Source organism: Lichenostomus cassidix, chromosome 6 (genome assembly GCF_008360975.1).
Source record: "Lichenostomus cassidix isolate B80296 chromosome 6, HeHo_3.0, whole genome shotgun sequence".
In the NCBI taxonomy this organism is placed as follows: Eukaryota; Metazoa; Chordata; class Aves; order Passeriformes; family Meliphagidae; genus Lichenostomus; species Lichenostomus cassidix.
In genome coordinates, this window is record NC_139487.1 from 17485505 (window position 1) to 17509424 (window position 23920).

Below are 23920 nucleotides of genomic sequence, written 5' to 3' on the forward strand. Positions count from 1 at the left end.
TAGCTCAAATCTGACTTACACATCTTGAAATTCTTCCAGGGATTTTTGTGGTGTGAACACATTCAGTAGGCCGATTATCTGCAGGGAGAGGGAGAGGAAGTGTAATTATACCACAGCAATAGCAGAGTTGCAGAGTCAACATTTCAAAACTGGTAACTTTTATGCTGATATGAACCTCCTGGTGCACACTGAAGCTCAAGATGCTCAGTAGCTCAACCAGGCCTAACATGATGTAAACAGATACTACTGATTTTGGAAGAAGTATTTTTCCTCCACAAATCACATAATCTGAAGACACTCTGTGTGTGTTAACAAGATGATATTCAAATCTTAAAACCTAAGGAGCTTAGTCAGTCTTCCCCTTCCTCCTACTTTCAGTTTGAAGAGACCTGGTAATATTTTTATGGTGTGTGAGGAATAATAAAATTAAAACCTGACAAAGACTCCCTAAAAGATACCACTTTACACTTAAAGAGGTGAAGAAACAACTTCACCCAAACAGGAAACCAGAGTCTTACAGCTGCTTTAGGCTATTTTCCGTTAAGAATGGATGGGATGTGCAGAAGGAGGCCAAGCTACTACTAATCAAGAGTCAGGCAGGCATGCAATAGTGTATCATCATACAAATTATGCTATTAGGTGGAGCATCCGTCATAGAATCCACATATAAACCACCCCTTTCTGAGAAAAATAAAATAATTTTTCCAAAAAGCTAAAAAACAGAGTAAGTTTTCTGTGACACTTTCCCTCCCTAGCAGCCAGGAGAAATTTTATCTTCCTGATGGAGGATTAAGAGAGAAGGTAAGGAAGACTGCACATATCTGACTCGGAAGAAAATGGCCAACACCAGCCTTCTGCAGCTCAACTCCAATAAATTTCTCACTTATTCTCTCCCCATTTCTGTGATCTTGTCTACTGCACAGCTTCATAAACACCATACAGTTACTGCTGCCACAATACAAGATTCTAATCTCATTTATGCACCAGGAAAAAAGAAAAGTATTACAGCCTTTTTATTTTTTCTCCTATGTCTAGCAGCAGGATGCACTTAGCAGCCATGGTACTCTTATTTGACAGCTGCCTGTAAATTTTAGCAATGTGACATTGACTCCCTTGTCTGGGCAGGTGTTAAAACTAGTCAATAACAGCTCTTTTGCAAGACCCTTCTGTACTTATCACGGAGATACAACCATGCAATGCAGAAGTCACTTTCCAGACTTTTGCAAAGGATAACCTTCTAGCTAATCCTTTAACATCTGAAGCAGGACACTGCACTCACATTTTTGTGATTAACGCACTTCATAAGAACAAGCTCTCTGTAGGCTCTTTTAGCGTGGGTTTGGTTCTGAAACGGTCGGCTTAACTTCTTGATTGCAACATTCCGCTCAAGGATGGCATCATAAGCTGCACTGTAATTAAAAATAACATTATTACATCTCTAGAGTCAAGGTCCTTTAAGCTGTGGAAGTTGCAACCTTTTTCAGATAATTTGTGTCATGTCTGCAGAAACCCCAAATTTCCAATGTTATACATCTTTAGGAATGTGATATAGCAAAGTGCTCTTGTATGCTGAGTGATTCAAAATTTAAAAATATTTCCCAGCTTCAGAACATTAACACATGACAATCTCTACAAAATAATGCTGGATTTTTGCTTCCAAAATACTGAGTTTTTGCCACTCATTGGCACTCAAGAACAGACCATCTAAAAAAGATCCAAAACACTTCAAACATAAAAAGCACATCAATTTTACATAAAATCTTCACACTAAAAGGAAGGGAGAAGGCAGGAAAAGTAGATTATAAAAAGGTCCCATGCTTTCACTTATGCAGTTGCTTAATATCCTGATGACAATGACAGCATCCAAAGTCAAGACAAAAAAATGTTAAGAAAGCTTTAACCTCTAGATGTCACTGGCTTTAAGTTGGTGGAAAAAAAATAACCTTTTGTTTGCAGACTTATGCCAAGATTGTCATATGATTCAGTGACACAGGCTGTTTAAATGATGAAGACTGTTATTGGACACAACTCCCTAACATATCACATTTCCATGACAGGAAGGCATGGCTTGTTTTTTCTGTAAGAGCAAATACAACAGCTGACTGCCATGCAGATTAAGGAAATATTTATTAGGTTCTAAAAAAGTCTCAGCAGGAAAAATATTATTTTCTTTTCTCTTACTAGTACTCAAATCTAATGAAGAATATCTGCCAGTAAACAGCAGCATCCATTAAATCCAACTCACTACTTTAAAAAGTTGATTGTCCTTTTACTGTATAGGCTTGAATGATTTGTGATTTATCATCAACAAAACCTCTAGACACTACTGAAGAAAAAAAATGGGAACAACATGTACTGGTAACTTTCTTGGATTTACATTTTCCACTTTATGTGGAATTCCCCCACCTGCCCTGAAGATAAGGATTATTTTAGGAAAGACTGCCAACACGGGACTCCTGTACCAGTATTTTTCAGTGTTAGTTTCAGTCTGTTTCAGTGTTAGGCTATCTACTTAATATTCCTCAAAATTAAGCTGAATCTTACAAAAAAACAAATATAAACCATTACAACTGACAACAAAAAAGTCTGACCCAAATCACAAGAATTGCAGTGTATGGAGATACATGGGCAAGATTTTAACCACAGTCCTCCTCAGGGTAAGCACAGAGATTTAACTGAAAAGGTTTCATTTACCACTAGCAGCAATCACAGAATGGCACTAGAGTAATTACATGGTCAGTTTTTGGATCTCTGCTCTAGAAATGGCAGCAAATTTGGAAAACAGGCAGAAGTAACATATGACTGGGCATTGTAAGGACAGTAATAACATCTAAAGCTTTTATTGCCATTTTTATAGCAATTAAAACTAGCCAAGCAACTGTCTACATCCTCAGTATATTAACACACATTCAAACAAAATTCAGATCAGTTTTTTGTTGCTGCTAGTTAATACCAGTAATCTTAATGCCAGAAGTTATCATTTCAAAAACAACTCTTTCTAGAGTTCTTTCTTCAAGTTTCCATTTGCACTTATTACACTGCTTTATTAACCCTGCAAAACCACAAACACGAATTAAAAACCCACCCATACCACATATTCTCTGAACTCTGATCAAGACAAGATCAAGGTAGTAAAGAAGTTACAGGTCTGACATTATGCTTTCCCCTACCCTTCTCTTCCTTGATGTTTTTGTATTTTTAGGTACCTGGTTAACATCTCAAGAGTTACAATAAATTGAAAAATCTGCAAGGTCCTGTGCTATCTACATCCTTCTCAAACATTCAAAAAAGCTTCCAGGAAGGTTAAACCAGCATTCCTCTTTGAGGTAATGCCACTGCACAGGAAACAGTGCCTACAAGCAGCTAGTTGTTGACAACTTAAATCAAATGGACACTTTTCAGCCCACACAGTAGGGCTCCTATTCAATGAATGACATTGTCAAGTATACTTTTCTGAACTGCATCAGGCATTTACATATGACAGTCACCATCCCAAATGCTCACTCGGTATCAAGGACTACTCAGATTATGAAACTAAGTGAAACAGACTCTTAACAAACCATTTCAAGAAATGCAAACATGTGCAAGCAGCAAATATTACATAGAGTATTTCTGGCTTTTGTTTCACTGTGAGCAGCGTGATTTAGGATTAGGATTAGTTTCTTTATCCAGTTTCTTTTTCCCCTGTTAATTTACAGGACTCAGCACAGCTGGCTGAATTTCCACAGAAGGGCATCAATCCTGGAAATGAGATGGAAAGGACACAGGTCAAAAAGCAACAGCAACAGCCCCTGCTGATGAAAAGTGGCCATCAGCTACCATTGCTGTTTTGCATGTAAAAGGTTGTTCTCCACAATCCTGCTCTGTAACATACAACACCTCAAAAAACTGTTAAGGAAACCTAAAGGTACATTTAAATTTTAAAGAAACCTTACCATACTATCCCTTGTGCTCCTGATCCTATTGGTTTCAAATTCTGATACCGTTTCAATACGGTGAAAGTTGAGTCTCCGATTTCAACGCTGTAGAAATTGTTGTCACGCTTGCTCCTGCTCATGACGGCGACTTGGTTTGCTCACTTCATCCAAATTTTGCTTCTGGCCTATGAAGAAATAAAGATTTTACAACTATATATAATCTGACATAAGGCAAAATTCATTATAAGACACTTCCTAAATAAGTCCCATTTGCACATGTAAGTTATTTTTAATGTCTGCAGGAGTAAGATGGCACACATTTGAAATGCTGTATTTTTAGGAATGTTCCTAAGGTAAGATTCTAGAAGGTCAAAAATAATAGCAAGTGAATGGGTGGTAGCGAAAATCTTAGATGGAAATGACAGAGGATCAAAAGGCAGGAAGCTTCACATCATCCAGAGAGCTTCAAGAGTCCTACCATCCCTTCATACACACGTGTAGCAAGGGAGCAGGGCTTGGGCCAAACACTGTCCACAGGCCCCATTCAACCTGGAGTGTTGTATGATTCCATAAATAAAAGAGTGACATAATGTGAACAAGTCTTCCAGATACTGCAATCATCAAAATACTCTTGGTCACAACCACCAGGAATACCTGACACGTATGGAAAGACATGCAGTCAATCTCAGCCAGAAAAGGAAAACTGGCCTTGTCAGACATCTTTCATGAGGAAAAGTAATAACCACGGAGAGAACAAAAGTAAGAAAAAACAACATATACTCCAACAAGGTCCTCTCATATTAAAAAAAGAATCGCAACACCTCAATGCAGATGCTTACAGGAGAAAAAATAAAACTGAATCATGGCTTTTACAGTAATCTTTCGCATTTCTTCAATGTTAACTGTGCACTTTTAACTTTGTCTTTACACAGGTTTGGAGTGTAACTATAAGAAATGCCGAGTAGGGCAAATATTTGACTAGAAGAAATGTCTTTGTTACTTCAAGAGTGACAGCATGCTGTGTCTTCCATTGTTATTGATTTAAGGAACATTTTTCCACATTATTCAACAACATTCCAAACAGATTCTTGCCTTCCATATGCCACAACATGGTACATTTTTTAAATCTTAAACAACTTTGAAAACACAGACAGCGCAAACATGGCCTCCACAAATAATTACAGATGTTGTACAAGTAGTATTCTTTTAAGAATCTGTAAATTCAACTTTCAACGAGCTAACCTGCATTCATTTACAGCTAGACAGGTACAATCAAAACACTCTGAAGTTCTATAAAGGAGACATTTTTACTATTTGATATATTACTAATTTAAAATGCAGTAGCTTAATTAGTATTTAGCTCAAAAGAAATGTCAATTTAAAGACCTCTTTTCCAGAATACCATCAAAAAACCAAACCTCTGTTACAAAGAGTTAACTAAACACCAAAGTAGCTTCCCTCAGTATATTACCAGTTTTGTTAAAGGCTTCCTTCCCCAATTGACTGGGGAGGCATAGTTGGACAATAGTAACTGTTCCTTAACACAAGGAAAAATCTGTATCCAGACTCTACTGGTAGGGTGGAGGTCAGCTGACTGGAGGGACAAAAAGCCTAATTTCTTAGCAACACATGACAACTACTCCAGCTCCTCCCTATCAGTCTTACCACTATGTTTTTGGACTCTGCCACTTTCTCAACACTCTGTTCACAGATGTTCTTGCACATAGTTTTGGAATAAAAATGCCCAACAACATATAATGACAAAACCCTCTCTGAATTAGGAAAGAGAAAATTTGTTGTTGACAGTGTGAAATCACCCAAACACATTTTCGAAAACCCAAAACGTAAGAATGAAGACACTGATTCATGTAGTCTTATGTTTGTTCATCATCAGCTGAGGAAAAAAAATAGTATCTTGAGTTTATCTGCTAAAACTGTATAAGATCTAGTAACATTGAACAATGTAGGATTAGCTGGAATAGCTTAGTAGACAGACCTCTGTTGCTTGGTATCAGCACCAAGATAATGAAAGTTTAATACTTCACATTGGATAATTCCTCAGAAACAGATGCAGGAAGGACTGCTACCCTCCCTCCAAGGTTTCCAGGTGAATGTTGACATCTTTCCATTAAAGTCACTATTTTGAATAGCCAAAGCCAAGTGTTTGTGTTTTCTTTCATTTTGGTGAACTTTATAGAATCAGAGAGTGAAACAAAGTAATTATAGTTCCAGAAAAGGATCTTGAGATATAGTGTTCTCTAAAGAAATAATTCCTTTATATCAACAGACTTTACATATATACCATATATAGTATTATAGACAAGCAAATTTCATTGTCTTGAAGCTTTGTATTTTGCTACATGTTCAAACCTGTAAAATATGCTTGCCAGTATGTACATGGAAACTTGTATTTACTAACCATCTTATAATTCATAATAGTATTTTAGTATACAGCAGCATATAAAAGAACTCATTTATTTTTACTAATAATATGAGGGAGGAAGGAGAGATATCCCTAAGTGAGGAAGGAGGAGTATCTGCATTTGCTGTTATCATTCCTTTTTCTGCAGCCCTACATGGTGTTCATCAAAAATTATCAGTCTGTACTGTGACACCAAGAGGTACAGTCTCTCTCTTGATTTTAAATGCATGCTCTCCTAGCATAGACCAGATTTACTCAGGGCTTCAGAAGACATGGAGCCAATTCTCAGAAAAGCCATTTCTTGCACATTTTGTGTGTTAAGAGTGAGATATAAATAAGCCACTTGGATGTAATGCACTCAAATCAGCAAAGAGGTCTTAGAAATTACATATGCCTTACCCCTGCTTCCAACCCTCTGGCATTTCATCTGGCCATTACAGCTTCCTCAGAATGAACCAGCCCTGACATCCATCTCCTCTGCACCCCTTGCCTCAATGAGTCATAACTTCTACACAGTTTTGCCCAACAACCATCGAGAGTGTCAGCCTCTCATTTTATAACCAAGCTTACTTCCATTCAGTGCTTTGCTCCCACTCAGCTCAGAATCCATTGTGCTCCCCCTCTCTTCATCTCAACAAAAGCATCCTCAGAAATGCCTGGTCCTGCCCAGCTCTGTGAACACAGCTCACAGAAAAAGGCCAAATACTAATTTTTTTCCTATCTGTTAATTTACTGATGACTAGCCTTATGAAGTCTAGCTTCAAAGATCCACAACACCAAAAATCCTATCTTTAATATTTAAAGCAAGTCTAAATTCAGAAATTGTCAGACTTTTAAGATTCTTACACAGTGTATGCATGCCATGTCCTTCACTAAAACATGATTAAGCTGTATCAGATAAATTTGCCTGTCTGAAATTTGACATTTTGTTCCATTTTCTAGCAATTTTGCAGAAGCACATAGAGAAAGAGAGGGAGGATGAAGACTCCAGATTTCTATTATTAATGAGGAAACTAATAATACATTTGTCCCATTAACTGTCAACTTGCTGGAATGCTGTCAACTGTCAGCAGGGGAAGAATCCAACAGAAAACTTCAATTTCCTCTCACACATCAACCATTGTGCCTTTCCTTGAAACTACTGTACCTAAGCAAATTTCACCACACAGCAACCTTCTACTGGCAGCCCACAGTCAGTTAAGATAAGGATATTTCAAAACTGAATTCTAAGATACTACTGTGTGGCTTGATATACTAATTTACTAATACTTCATATTGCTATAAGTAGTTTTTACCCAAGCAAGCACAACAAAAATGTAGAAATTGAAAATAACACTACACCCAGAGTGAAATCCCCTAGGGAATCAGCAAGGCTGCGTGTAAGTTTTATTCTGAATTCACCAACAGCAACTACAACTCAGCAGTTTCTCAGGAGACTTCAGATGGCCAATAGCTTCTACTCATCAGCTCCATACAGCTTGGTAAACAAGCATGGATGCACTGAACATGTAGCTCCATGAAAATGCAAGTAGTATGTATCTCTGAAAGTATCATGGCTAACCTTAAAAAGTACAAACATTTATAAATTGTTTCACTGACACCTCCTCCTCCTACAAATGAATACTAAGAATGAAGTTTGACCAAATGTCCTCATCCAACTTTAAAGTATATTTAAAACAGTAAAGAAACCATGTATAGCATTGTTCATACCCTAACATGAAAAATTTGCCATTTGCTTCTGCTTAAAGAAAGGCATGTACCTTCAGCATGTCTCAACAAGACTTATCTTCATAAGCTTGCTGACTTCAAGATAGCTGGAAGATGGCATAATGCTGTATTTCAGTACTAAATTTTGTCTCTAATACGGAAAACATTCAATTTATTAATCAAGATACAGCACAACATATGGACAGTGTATGTTGAAATGTTTTTCCAGTACATCCTCAATATATTGAAGAACCAGATGGGTATGGGATAGAAAGGTACAGTGGGAAAGAGAGGAGCTAATTCTTTGCTCACACAGCTTTCAGTTTAAAAGCCCTACTGCAGGTGCACTAAAAACCTTAGAAATGGCCAGATTAAAAAAAAAACCAAAAACAAACAAGCAAAAAAAACCACAAAAAAACCCCACCCAAACCAAACCAACAACAAAACACAAAAACTTGCAGTGAAAAGTTATATAAACAGTAGGAATATATTTGGTAAACTTGTCTTAGCAGAGTGTATAAATTGATTTCTTTGGAAGGCAGAGAGACATGGCTTGATACTCACTCCACGCCCCATTTCATTTAATGCTTTTTACACTTGATCCCACTGGTCCATGCTCTATAGGGAGCTCCAGGGTAACAGAGCTTTAACTCTGAAGAGCACACTCCAAAGTGCAATGAACATAACGTGTTTGGACCAGAGCTGGCACCAGCGTGGCTTCATCGAGGTTCACAGCTGTGCAGAGCTCATGGGACAGACGATTATCAGGCCTGTCCTTACTGTGTCATTTGGGCTGGACTTGGCCAATCTCACATTTTGCTTTTAAAAATCAGTCCAGGCTCATCTGCATCAGAACTCTAAGAAGTTTAGCTGAAACAGCAGACAATTAAAAACTTACTCAGCTTATGGGCCCCTGAGTTAAGCACAGCAAGTTTATGTATCCACAATTAGAAATTAATTGGAAAACTACGTGCTTTCCCCAAGACATCTGGGTATTTACCTTCTGCACAGCACCACCACAAAACAGTATTTTCTTGGCTATGACACCTGCTAGCCTTCATATCAAATAGAGCTCAAGACAGTGGTTTTGAAATCAGAGATCACTTTAAAAACAACACATAAATATGTGCAAGGTTACTTTGCTTAGGCAGTGACCTGAATGCATGCATTCCAGGCATACAGAGGAGCAGAAATGGAACAGGTTTTGTGAAAGAAAGGCTCTCCAAATAAAGTATTTTACAACTTCTTCTGCACTTTCCCGTCACTAGAAACAGTGACGATGAACAGGAAAGCTTCAAAGGTTGCAGTAAAAACTGACAAAAACCATACATTTGAGAGACATCTCTTCTGCCCCGAAAAAGAAATGAAGCCCTAGAGATAATTTTCCCACTAGGGACACGGAAATAGAATTGGTCAGAATAGTGCCAACACAAAGGGCGAAGAAACATTTGCTCTGTACATCTCAGTCTCTAAGACTGCTCTTAATTGCTGGTTTATACCTTCATTAGACAACATGGCATGAAAATCCAGGATTCATCCCATGCTATAGTGCAAAATCCCTCACTCTAAGTATCCTTTTATGTAAGAAATTATACATACTCAGGTTATTTCTAATGCAGTGAAGTACAGCTGAGAAGGTTATTTTCATACCCCAGTACCTTGAAATGCAATAAAATATAAGAAATGAGAAAAACTGTAGGTGGGAACAATCATTATTAACTACAAGTTTTGCATGAAATCAGACCTGGTTTTTATGTTCCTGATTTCTAAAGCAAACCTCTCCTAACAAGCAAGCGTTAAGTGGGCTCAGTCTTGGAAGAAACTTTGGATGCTAAGCCAGCAAACAATCTTTGAGACAAGACATGTCTAAGGTACAACACAAACACCAACTAACAGCAATCTGTCTACATGTGCTGGCAAAACAGTTCTACAGTGGAAGATTACTGCAGTAGTTGCTCAGAAGTAGGACTGACGAGAGATGAAGACCATGATGATCTACGAGATGCAGAAATGGAAAAAGGCAATTTTAAAATAAAACAATTACATATATTAACACATTAAATAGTAATATAATCAATTTTATATAACCACATAAACTACAATTTAATGATGACTCAATAATTCTATTTAGAAGGCATCCAACACTGTGAAAATTAATATTCTGTAGGAATCTGTGGCTGATCTAGAAAAATCCAACAGTTCTTCAAGTACATGCTAGTTCGCTACTGCATGCAAAACAAATGCACAGTGTATATAAAGCTCTTGCATTAATGAATTTTATTTAATTTCTTTGTGAAAATACAGGTCACACATAGCTGATTTGTATGCACCATGTGTTTGCGAATGCTTGTCTAATTTTCAGCTGTCATGTGTAAAGGTTTTTGGACATCTGCTAAATGGATAGTGCAAACACAGCCTAGTTTTCACACATGCATCAAAGGCTCAAATTTAGAAAACAAAAGAATTCTATTTCTAAGGTAACTTCATAGCTCATTCAGTTAGTTTCACAAGTGATTATGGTTTTGATGTTTTGTTTTTGCATGCTGCCCTTGAAACTGAATGTCGTATTTTGCAATACTTCCAGCTCTGTTAAATGTTAATGCAGATAAGGAATTTGGAAAAAGGAGTTAACATTAGCTGGGTGAAAACTGCAGCCACATATTACTAACCCATTACAAATGCCAAATATGTCTGAAAAACCTGAAGCTTATTCTAAAATGGAATATTCTCACTGTTGACTATAGGATTTGCATGGTTTCCAAATTGTGCTTTCAAAGATCAGATGGTTTTAAGCTGAACAACTTCCACTCGGTTGCCTGAACTACTCCTAATGTTGACATGAGTTTAATGAGGCCTCCAGCTAATGTGCAATGGCCATGAAGTGCCTCTCCTCTCAGCTAAGGCACACCTGCATTACAGCAGAACTCTGCCTCGCTTACACCACTCCCAGGACAGGTGGCATAGCAGAAACTGCATGTCTACAGCTCTGATCTCAGGAGCTATTTTCTACTTGCAACTATTAAACAAAGCCACAAACATACTGGAGTGATTCTTGTATAGCTCAGGTCTGAAGAACAGGGCAGGTACATTTCTTAAAATAACAGTACATTTTAATATACTTTTTGCCCACCAAGAAGTCAAACTTCACTAGTTAGTATTTCAGCAAAACAAAGGTGGATGCTAGATGTCAGTGTTCACTGAGAAAAGTACTGAGGAAGGGGAAACCTGCATAAACACAACAAGGGCACATTTAGATTTCTGTGTTATGACTTGCCTAAGGCTTTCAAGTTCAAACAGAAAAGGATAAGCCCCTTCAGTTTGCTTAAAGACAAGAAATTTAAGGCACATTGAATTTTTTTAAACTTTAGGACTGTTATATTTTCTTTTTTAATAGTAGTTTTTATACGGAAAATTCAAAGCTAATTACTTGATTTCCCAGAACCTGTTGAGTATTTAACAATAAACAGATTACTTTCTACACTAAAGATGGTAATTCCAAAAAAGATAACAGGTTTGGTATAGAAAAATAATTTGTCTATAAAGCAAAATACTTCAGTTAGAACTACATAATAACAAATGAAACTTAAGAAAATGTAATATGGGCTGTTGAATCAAGGAATTACTTCACTGGTTCAGCAAACATCACTGCCAGATTGATAAATCTCTTGGAAAGATTTAGAGCCCTCTGTGTTAAACTAACTCTGTCCTCGGTATAGTTTACAGGGAACTATGTAGAGTCCTAAATTAATAAACAATGAACAAAATCTATTAATACTAATGCCACCTCTGCAGTGATTTAATGTTGCAGTTTACAGGTTCACAGAGTGACTAACAGCATGCTCCAGTTAGATCACATGATGAATTTTTCTAGTCATCTCAGAAACTAGATATAGCTTTCTTCATATATTTCTGCCATCTCACCTAATTAAGGTAATATCTAATCTGAGGAGTCTACTAAGAAAGGGAAGACACACAGGGAAATAAACCACCCCCTTCTCCACTCCAGCAGTCTTTTCTTGGCCAGTGTTCACCTTATCAGTTTACATAAAAGATCATCTATTTGAAGGTAATTGCAAGGGACTGAACTTAATTATGCATTCCAAAAGTCACCTGGAGGCCCATCAATAACAAGGAGGTGCCTACTACTTAAACAGCACAGGTTCACAGTGTCTGATAATCTGATTTTAATCTTCATAATTGATGTCTTTCCCCGAATACCAGTTCTGTTTGGAACAGACAAGTAATCCTATTACCTTACATAGCGGGAGATTTCTTGCAATGCTCAGCTCCAGATGTAAGTATATAAAAAGGCATTTAAAAAAAAAAACAAACATTAAAGGCCTTAAAAGTCACAAGGTACCTAAGAGTTTTCACCCTGATTAGCAGTGACTGAAGAGTTTTTCCAGATCCTGAATCGAAGCAGAAATAAATGTTCAAAATTTATCACAGCTAACATGAAGACAAAAATAACAACAAAGCAGACACTGAATTAGTAGAGGAACATTTGGGTGTTTTTTAACCCCATCTGTAAAACACACAGTGAGGATGATGCACGAGAGCAGAATCCAAGTGCCCTGAGGATGAAGTAAGGATGTTCTAGGGAAATACCAGAGCTGTCTCCAGAGCTACTGATAAATGTTACACAGCTTGTCAAAAATTATTCAATAGACATTCATCCTCAGCCCTCTATTTTCTCCTCTTGCAAAAACCAGTGAAATTTTACCTTTAATTCTGTTGTAGTAGAATTTGAGAAGCAGGAAAGGAGGAAACTTCTTCATAGAAAAAACTAAGTAACTTTCTTTTTTATCTTAATTACATGTAGCAAGCTTCCTGCATTTTAAATCTTCCCCAGCCTAATATTTATGTAGTTTATAAACTGCAATGGAAGGGGGGAGAATGAATCCATAAAATTTCACACCTACTGAAAGCCAGCTTCCAGCTTAGAGACAGACTAGGAGTCATTAAAAGAAAATATACATATATGCAAAAAAAGATAGCAAATGCATGCTTTGTTTTTCATCTTAATTAAAGTGACTTACTCCTTTTTTCTGCCACTTCAGTCAGTGCATGACACCCACAGAGGGGCTGTGCCAGCAGCTACAGCACCTGGGGCAGAGCACAGGTAAACAGCCTGATCTACAACCACCACTAACACTGGGAGCTTCCTTGTTTGCTTTGAAGGGAGGGACAGGAGAGGAGAATTATTACTGGCAGCCAGGCAAGGATCTCCCCAGGAGAGTGGAATATACTTATTTCCCAAGCAGAGCTTCCAGTAGCAGCTGCTGGCAAGTGCAGCCTCTTGAGTTTTCCTTTTTCATGCTGTTACTCATCCTTTCTTGAAAAAGCCAATTTCACTGACACTGAGGACAGACATTCTGCGGTGTCACTGAAGCAGGGATGCCCCAGGGATTATATTTGCAGAGTTAGTCATACAGACAGGAACTTGAAGCTGGCATGTTCTCTACCACTTTGTCAGACTTACCTGATCAATACCATAGCATCTAACCAAAAGTAGATGTTTCCACTAAAGAATGTGCTGTTTTGGGAACCTCACCCCAAATGGTTTCAAAACTCCCAGTAAAAGGTTAATAACAAAACCAGGAATGAGCTCCAACAGCTAATTTTCAATGTTATGTTTTTTGCACCAGTGCTGGAATTCCCCGCATCAAATTATATTCAAATAATAGATAACCTGAACTAGCAACCACTCACAGGTACAGTCCTCAATGCCAAAATACTAACAGCTGAACCTGAAATTAGGAAAACCTGAAGTTGGAGACAGTGATTTTTGTATTAGGCAACAGGAACTTGAGCTTTGCTTCCATGTCCCAAGTACATTCAAACAATCTGATAGAATATCAGAAGTAACTAATGATTCAGAGGCTGTTTTACTGCAAGGAAAGACCTCTGACTAGCAGCAATAAAATCATGACTGTAACTAGCAGAATACTGATACTGTCTATAAACAGATAGTGTAAGACCATATGCAAACATGCAGAAAGCCACAAGAAACAATTCCTGTTGTTAAACACTGCTCCAGGTGAGCCATTTCCTAGCACTGCTGGGTCAGCTGGAATGGACAGAACCACCAAAGCTCCACCAGTGACTTCACACACTGCTCCCTGTGGAGCACAGGTAGAGTCAGCACGTCCACATCACATTTCCCTCAGAAGCTCAACACAAGCATTTATGCAAACCCAGTACAACATAACAGTATTTTCTCATCCTGACTCCTGAACAAGGGTCAGCAGCATCAACTTCAAATAGTGAACCTGCATTCACAGCTTCTGAGTATCCTCTATATAAAAATCAATATTAACGCACATTTCTAAAGCAAATTCTCATATTGTGAAACATCTTTTGCAAAACATCCAAAATAAGACAATCAATATAATTTCTGGTACCAGTAAAACATTTGTGTAGTTTAATAGCAAATTCAATTCATCTGAGAACCAAATTCTCTAGTCAGATAAAACACGTCACACACCTTGCACAAGCAGGATAATGAAAAGCCAAGTAACAAATGTACCCACAGTAAATTACTTACAAACAATGTAAGTTCTGCAGTGATTCTCTTTTTAAAACTGACATTTTTTTGCTTTTTTATTAGTAAACCTCCTATTGAGAGGATTTCACTTAATTCACCTTCCTCCTTTTGCACCTTCATTTCTCCACATTCTAGGACATTGTCCCATAATGCCATTAGTCTGTAAGTTACAGTCCTTCTACTAAAAAAAATAAGAAAAAATGCATATAATAGGCATGCATGAAGGGTTAAAGCATTGTTTGTTAATGGCACAGAGACAATAAAAGAGACTGCCATAAAGCACAGGAAAAAAGCCACATGAACTGCATGTTTCTGTTTATCTTACACACACACATATTAGCTAAACCAGTCAGGTAACTGATTCATTTCTGGCACTTTGAGCTTCTCAGTTTTATCTCTTCTCTACAACTGTGACTAAAGCAGCTGGTCACAGAAGAAATTATCCAGACTTTTGGTTTAGGGCCTGCCTGCCAATTAGGTAAAACATACACTACAGCCACCAGTAGCTCTAAGCTCATCACATGGGAAGTTAAACAAAATGGTAAGTCAAAATATAGAGACTTCCAGTAGCCTGAAGGCAAAGAAATAAAGATGCATAAGTGAATGCATGCTATCAGCTCCATGAAAAGGTGAAAATTTGTGCCTGCTTATCTACCACTCCTTCAGCCATCTCCCTCTCCTCTAAGCAAGCAGGGGAGTCTGCCAGTTTGTGACAGGGAAATGAAACCTCACATTTCGTCTTCATCTGTGAATATTACACACCTGGTGCTATCCAGATTTCCTAGTTTCTGGAATATAATATCTTTAAAGGGATATAATCTAAACATGAAGCTATCCCTAGAGAAAAGACACCAACATAAACATTTAAACCTCCTGTAAACTGCACTAAGAGTTATGAAGCTGAAGATTTATCCAAACTTTATCTGAGGCTTACAAATTGATTTTGGTGATAGACACAGTCCTGCTAATCCCAATCAGCAGCAAGTAAGACAGCAGCACATACAGCTTCCCAGCGTTTCTCATGGTCAACTCCTACAACACAGCTGGTCTGGAATACCAGTGCACCCACTCTGGAAAGCCCTTGCCTGTGGCCAATAGCGCTTAACTAATTCTCACCAAGTTATATAGATCACTTCTAATCTAGTTTACCACAGTGCCACTCTGCTGCAATAGGATATTCTGTATTACATGTTTTCCAGGGGCTGTATTTTGTGATAAGGCTACATATGACACAAAGCTTAACACAGGAGGCTGTACAGTGAAATGATGTATTTGTAATGGAATACACTGCAGAGTTCCTCTATTCTTAAATACTCTTTTTTTTTTTTTTCCACTAAGTCTTTAGGTATCAGCAGAGAATATTTTAGGAAAGTATCTTCTGTTCCCTTTAAAAAAGGTTTTAGATTCAAATTCCAGAAGGTTGTAAATGAGGCAGATAGGCTGCAGCATGCAATACTAAACAGCCTGTAAACTGGCATTTTTAATGGAGAAGATTCTCATCCTACCTTTCCTCTCAATTTTTTTTATGGACTCCGGAACTGTGACTTTAACTAACCAAGAAGAAATTTATTACGTAGCATTTTTCTAGAACAAGCTTTATCAGAATGAGTAGTGCTCTATCTACAGAAAAAATATCACTCTGCAAACTGTGCTGTGCTACATTTGATAGGAAAGCATCTCTACAGTTTCTCCAGTGTAATGTCATATGAAGCTCCACTACAGATGGTTCCATGATGAATCCTATTATCACAATATATGAAGCAACACATTGTGTCTTCCAGGTCAGTTTTGTCACAGAAATCATAAACCACAATCCCTTCAACAAAAGAAAACTTGTGTAACTCTGCATTTTGGCAAAGAAGCTGTTATGACAACAGATTAAAAGACTATTCTTAGCAAAACTCCTCTTTTCAGAAATAACAGGATAAGACAAGGATCTTTCAATTCCTTAATCCTTTTTCAAATAAAAGATTATAGAAAAGAACGGAAAAGGCCAGGGGAGTGGTGAGGGGAAATCAAGGTATGCATTTTAAAAGAGCTTAAAATATTCAGGTTTATTGCAGGGCACTATTTCTCAATTTAATTTGTAATTTTTTTTTAACAATGCTCTTAAAATCTGAAATCAGTGAAAATTCAGAAAAGCAACAGTTCAACAAGCTGTTCTATTTTAAGCATCCAATTTATCTGTCAGAAGTGCAATCTGAATGCCTGCTGCTGGACCCAGAAAACAGGTTTAATCATAATCATGCCTGGATCATGACTGGAACTACTGCATTTAGGGAATGCCATTCTATATTGCTTTATGTATCTCCGTTTGGCAGAATCATGTGTCATGGCCCATTTAACTTACTCAGGTACTTGAAAAAGCTTAACCATAAACTAACTTGAAATTCACAAGAAAAGAATAAATTACTAATCTGGGCACAACACTTTCACCTGACCACCTATGGGACTGCTGATTCCCACCATTCCATGAAGGTCTGCCTGCATATGTTACCTCTCTGCCCATCCACTGGCCACTGGCAAAGCAACAAACAGGCAAACTATCAGCAAAGTAAACCAGTAAATATGAGTCAGAGTGCTTCAACAAGATCTGCAGAAGTTTAGAAGCAAAATCCCATTCCAGGATCACTCTGGCGATAGGAGGAAATACTTGTATTTTAACCTCTTCTTGCACGGGAAGACAGAGCATATAAAAGCTAAATGCTTCAGCAAAAGAAACAAATCAAGTGGTTCTCTAATTGTTTTAAAGGACAACAGCAAACAAAAGATACCAAGTGACCTAAAATAGTAGTTAAATATCAGTGATCAAGAGGACAATAGCTATAGAACGTTAGAGGAAGGGAGGATTTGCACAACAGCTGGGAAAAAAGTTTTCAGAATGTTTTAAAGCTACATTAATTTTAACTTTAAATCCCAGCTACAAAAACTTGGAATCCAATTATGAATGTGCTACTCTTGTTAATTCATGCTTTATCTGTGAAGTACAAGCAGATTAATGTGCTATGAAACGCTGTCTAAAGTATTTGGCTTAAAATACCTCTGTAATAAGAGCTTTAGAATGGAACAAAAAGCTCCAACACATGACAACTTCAGCAGTAACAATTCCTTCAGAGATACCTCTTGTAACACAATACAATACTTTGCACAATAATATTTTGTGAGTGGGGTGGGAAGGAAGGCAGTTCATTTCAAAATAAAGCAACTACTTTCTGGGCAGTTTGTAGGAAACTACATCAATAATTACTAACAGCAATAGCCTCTTCTGTTGTCCCATTTCTCTGAAACAAGTACACTAGCCTTCAGAAGCACTGCGGTGCACTGCTGACTTTCTGAAGAAAACTAAGAAAGAATTTCAAATAAACTAAAATAGGGGGAGAATAGAGTAGCTTTACTCACATCAAGGTTTTCTGATTTCCCCACAATGCCATGCTAGTATTAACAAAACATTTTTATGTCCAATACAATCTTGTTACAAACTGAACTTTTTTCTTCCACTATCTTGACATTTAAATGGCACAATAACCTTGCAATGCTTTTTTAAAAATCAGTAAAAGAAACCCTGTCTACTGTTCAACAAGGACCAGTTTTGCCCTGCTGAAACTGTGCAAATGCAAGTCACCCACTGCTGGAAGGCTTCACTGCTCATTAAATGAACCAGTACCACGCGCAAGTTCCTGTTACTGTGTGTCTCCCAAGTATGCACTTTTTGGCATGAAATGAAACAAGTGAACCTAGCCCACACCTTTCTAATAAACCTTTATTGGTTATCCTGTTACTATTCTTCCTTCTCTGAAGGTGACCAGGATGATTGCCCCCATCCAAAACATAATGAACAATCCAGAATTTTCCAAGATTTATGCTGGTTGGCCTGTCAACCATGGTATTCACTTTTACTGTTTCTATGGTAAAACTTAACATTGGGATGACATCTTCAAAACTATGTATTTTTGCACCCATGGTACTGCAAGTAAGCATTGTGACTGGTACTTACTCCAACATCATCTTAGGTGTTAAAGCTACTAAAGAACACATCTAGGATTCTCAAGGATGTACCATCCCTACCACCAGATTTCCCACACAAGAGTCACATGTGAGCAGCTGTATTCACATATTAAAATAGCTACAGGTTCATACCAGGACAGCTGCTTTAGGATACAAAACACTCACTCTCGGTTATAACTTTCTGTACTGCTCACCTCATTTTCACTAAGCTCTCTGGTTGGTTTTACTAAATAGACAAATATATAAGAAACAAACAAATGAGGCACAGGACAACATCTTCTCGAGGCAGCATGAGCAGTAATGAGTGCTATGGACCTGCTATGGCACTTTTTCTCTCTCCCAGCTGCCATTAGTCCTGCCACTCCTCAGCAGTCATGGACTGCTATGGTGACCAGTTGTATCTTGGAGCTGGTTTGCTCCATGAAGCTGCTTGCTGGGATAACCACACTCCAGCTAAGCACAAGGAACCACCCAGCAGATCAAAGCCCTGCAGCAGCAGCTGCCAACTTGTTCCTCCAACACAGAAAGCAAGACCTGGACTAACTTCAACTGGCTACCAGGCTGCTGACTGCCAGCTGATTCTTTGGGGAGGGGTTGCTGTGTTCATCACAGTGATTACAGGATGACAGGTACCATAACCCATTTTTTTTTTGGCCTTTATGCTAGCCTGCAAGCACTTCTGGCCAAGTCAGCCAGAAAGTTCAATGCAGGGCAGAAAAATCAGTATTGCCACCAGCAGACTTGAACTAAGATGCTTATCACATCTCATTACTTTTCCCTTCACAACTTCTAGTACAGTTCTGAGCAACCTAGTTTACTTAAATCATCATGCCTTTGTTTTGTCAGCCTCCTCAAGCTACTTGGAAAATAGAAGTTTTAAAATCTGTAAACAGTAGAATTATAATATGGCTTGAAAGCAACCTCTAGAGATCATCTACCTGCTCACAACAAGAAGAATTTCAAATTGGTATTCCTCTCAGGCTGCTCTGGATCTTGTTGAGTCTGAAGTCTCTATGGATGAATATTCCATGGGTCCTACGGGCTCTTGATCCATGAGAAGGGGGTGACTGCTGCACTAAGAAATTCATTCTCTTCATGTCCTACTGAAGTTTCCATGTTTATGTCTTGCAGCCATTGACTCATTTGGAGGGGCAAGTGGCTCCACCACCTCTATAAGCCCTTGCCTAAAGCTGGTTAAATGCAACAATTATGTTCTCCCTCAGCCTGTTCTTCCTTGGATGGCAAACCCTGTCCCTTGTTGACCCCCAGGTGCTTGAGCCCCCAGCCACCGGCAGAACCCAGTGCTGGATTCCCCCGTTTGTCTGTCACACGGTGCAGGTGTGTGTGATCTGAGCAGCCCTGCAGAGGAGCTCCACAGATGGGAACAGTTCCTTCCTAATGCAGTCCAGGAAATAATCACCCTTCAGGGCTACAGTGTTGAGTCCTGCTCAGCAGGAGCCCCAGCCCCTCTTCTGCCACCAACCAACAGCTGAAGAATCAGTTTCATTTTATAAACCTGGGCATTTCCGTGACTTTGAGATCCCAGTGAGAAAGGACACCCACTGTTCATCATTCTCATTTCACAAAAATCAAAACACCAGACTGGAGACATTTCAACTTTTCTTCAGCAGATAAGGGGAAAGGTAAATGTTTGAATGAACACAGACTACAATTATGGAAACACACTCTTTAGCCATTGTTCATAATTAAAAGAATAAATACTAGGTTAAGGTATTTTCCTGCACACTTTTAAGATAATATAGTATCAAAAAATGTTTGGTGTAGCATCAATAAAGTCATGGAAGGCTGTCAGAGTTGTGTGCTTGTCTTTTTTTTTCTTTAATACGCAAAAATCAATAATTACAGCAAACAGGCTGTCCAGTAGTACTGCAGAATCAATGTTTGCCCTTTTTGTTTATTTTAAGTGTATACACACGAGCTCACATACAGTATTTGCTTTGTTTGCAACACAACTGACCATTGAGCTGAAGTATATTTTTCTGCAAGTCCCTATTTTACCATTAGTCTGCAATACTCAACTAAGAATGATTAATAAGCATCCCATCTGTTCACATATCAAGCAGCATTTATCCAACAATAAGAATTACGGTATGGGCAACAACAAAGTCAGAATCAAGCTTACAGGCAATCAATTTGGACAGAAAAAGAATCAAGCATTAGTCTTAAATCACTTAAAAGAAAAAAAATCATTTGAAGTTAAGGAGAAATGAGTAGCTACTAATTATAAGCTTGGTACACCAAGATCATTATCTCTTCACACACAAGAATACCTTACAAAAGTATTTCAGAATCCATGGCAAAGCTGTGGTGAATTTCACAGCAGGCAAGCGACATAAGAAGTCTCAACCGGATTTTTAAAGAGCTTTCTAATGCCAAGAGATCTTTCTGTAACATAAACAGAAGCCTGTTTCTGCAGGTTTGGAATTAAGGACTAAAAAAGTCCTAAATTAAGGACTTTTTCTAAAGGAAGAATTTACAACAATAAAATATATTTAGCCTTTATTAAAAAAAAACCAAACAAAAAAACCCCAACCCAGGCTCAAAACAAGATTGGTCTAATTTCCAAAGAGAAATATTATATATATAGAAAATAAATACAGTAAAACTGTATACATGCAGAGCAGTTTTTTTGCCAAGAGGAGGGATTGGGAGGGAAATGAAGATTAAGGAACAGTACACCATACTTTTCAGGAGACTGTTAAGAAGGGCATTGGTATTTGACCAGAATGGTGGATAAATCTTCAAAAATGAGGAGCTGAACATGTACTTTCCATGCATCTTTTAAACAATAACCATCCAAATAATTTAAGCAGCTGAGGAAGGATGAAAAAGAAACCAAAACGCATATACAGTAAATAGCCAGGTAGCATTATAATATCAAATACTAAATTAAAATACACACAATACATGAAAATAAACACACTGATTTATTTCAGGTAAGTAACAGGCAGAAAATAAATTCAGTTGTTACCATCTTGAAATATTTATTCCCTAATATTTGCATAACAATTCTACCTAAAGCATTTGCCAATAAGGTTACACCTGCACACCTATAAAGCCATCAAAGCCTTGGTCCCTACAGAGCAGGGTTAAAAGTAAAAACACAAAAAACACACAGAAAAGGCAACTTTATTTCCACATAGAACATGCAGTCCAAAAACTACAGGATCTGGAAACCTCTTACCCTACTCTGATCTAGAAGTCTCCGCGAAGTATATGGTAGCCCACAAGATCACTCAAATGCTTATACAAGCCAATGGCCAAAAAACCTTGGAAACTTTTGCACTGGAAGGCATCATTAAAATTCCTTGTTTCAGAGAACAACGTTGCACATCCTCTGCAACTCTGAATTAGTTTTGGTTCAGCAGATATTTCTCTCTCTCTTCTCCTATCACACTTTTGCCTAGCTGGTCCTGAAAACCATCAAGATCTGGCAGACAGCCTACAATATGTCTGGTCCTTGTCCTGGCATCACATGTTATGCATCCTACTATCAAAGTAGCCTGTGTTACACATCTTGGAATCAAGTGGGGCAAAAAGGGAAGATGGTTTTGCCCAGAGACCAAGATCAAAGCAGGGGACTATTTTAAATTCAACATTTTTATTAGCTACTACTAGAAGAATCAAGAAATTCCTTTCATTATTTACAAGGAACACTCAAGTAAATCAGTGAACTCACTTTGACAGCATCCTTAAATAAGTTTGGCCCAGATTCATCGCATGTTACAGTTTAAACAGCTTCCAAGTTATCTAATACACTGATATACCCGCAGACAGATAAAAAGGTATGCCAGTTACTATCGTGCCCTAGAAGTTCATTTATTGTCATCTCTCGAACTCAGACCAGGTCTTACATGACCTGCAAGACCATCGCTGGTTAAGTCTCCACACCTGTAAGCAAAACCCAGCTGCAAGGAGTGAGCTTGCTCAACTCCACATGCACATGCCCTAGGGCAGGTAATACTTTCCATCCCCGAACAAGCATAACACCCTTTGTGTTTATATTATCAGATAGGCCAAAGCGTGTAGGATTTGTCAATTGCCTGGAAGCCTTCGGCAAGCCTGTTCTGTACAACAGTGAGATTCAAAACTACACCATAGACGCAAATACATTATTGTAGCTGGGGAGTGGAATAAATAATCAGGTGGGATTTGTTTTTGTAGGTTACTAAAGGGGCTCAGGTCAAACTTCACCGATGGAGCTGTTCGAGACAGAATGGCATAAAGAAACCGGCTTTGGAAAGAAAGCTGGATGTAACGACACAGAGAAATCAAAGAGCAAATGAAATTCTGCAAAGAGAGAGCGTACTCCGTTTGCGAGAAATTTAAGAATTAAAAGGCAATAGAACCAAAGACACTGCCGGTCACCGCCAGCCCCTGTATCTAGAGCAGCTACGTTATCCCAGAGAAGTGTTTCTTGCCTTAAGAAGCATTTTTAGGAGCAAGGTCACGGTAGCTGCCCACGGAGGGCTGCATGCCCCCCGCCCCGCCCGCACAGCCCTCCTTGCCCGCGGCCGGAGCGGCCAGCCCGGCCTGCCGGCGTGCCCCCGCTGCCGGGAGGAGGAGCAGCGCCGCGCCGAGCCTCCTGCCCCTCCTGCCACACCAACAAAGAGTCCCCGCCATTATCCGCCCGCACCTCTCCCGACCCCCCAGCCTCGAGCGGGCACGGAAGGTCACCGGGCCGGAGGGCCCCGCTCCGCCGCCCGCCCCCGGGCAAGGGCACAGCCGGCCCCGGCTCCCTTCCCGCCCGTCGGAACGTAAACAAAACCGCCCGACCCGGCCCGACCCCGCAGCGCGGCCTCTCTCCCGCCCGCCCCGGCACGACGCCGCCGCCCCGCTCCCCGCCGCCCCACGCCGCTCCCGGGGGCCGCGGCCCCGGCACCGCTCACCGCCCGCCGCCTCCGGCCTCGGCCGCTGAGTAATGAGCCGCGGCCCGGCCGCGCACACGCACCGCGCTCCGCCTGCCGCGGCTGCGGCTGCGGCTGCACCGCCCCTGCGCTCGCCCCGCCCGCCCGGCTCGGCTCGGCCCTGCCCCGCTCCGCCCGCCCCGGGGCCCGGGCCCCACTGCCCCCACTGCCCCTCACTGCCCCCACCGCCCCCGGCCCGCCCCGGCTGCCCCGAGCCCGCACATCCCTGCTTGGAACCAGCATGGCTCTGCCTCCTCCGCACCCTTTTCCCTGGAGCAATTCCTTTCCTGGATTACGCTCGGTAGCCAGACCTCTATTCCTGCTGGGGCTTTCATGAAACATTTGCATGTTTTCAGGCCCTTGCCCTGGCGCTCTCTCCCGTGCGCTGGCACCC

At 39.5% G+C, this 23920-nt stretch overlaps 1 protein-coding gene across 4 annotated transcripts in view; it reads right to left on the minus strand.

Moving 5' to 3' along the window:
• Positions 1–23624, minus strand: part of MAPK8 (mitogen-activated protein kinase 8) — a 39990-nt gene extending 16366 nt beyond the window's left edge. For all 4 annotated transcript variants that reach the window (XM_085065340.1, XM_085065337.1, XM_085065339.1 and 1 more), the window contains exons 1-4: positions 23509–23624; positions 3936–4102; positions 1280–1409; positions 20–78 (exon numbers count right to left, since the gene is read on the minus strand). In XM_085065340.1, coding sequence (XP_084921466.1) covers positions 20–78; positions 1280–1409; positions 3936–4057 — 311 coding nt within the window. In that variant the 5' untranslated portion in view covers positions 4058–4102; positions 23509–23624. The remainder of the gene's footprint in view (positions 1–19; positions 79–1279; positions 1410–3935; positions 4103–23508) is intronic.
• Between the last annotated feature and the right edge of the window lie 296 nt (positions 23625–23920).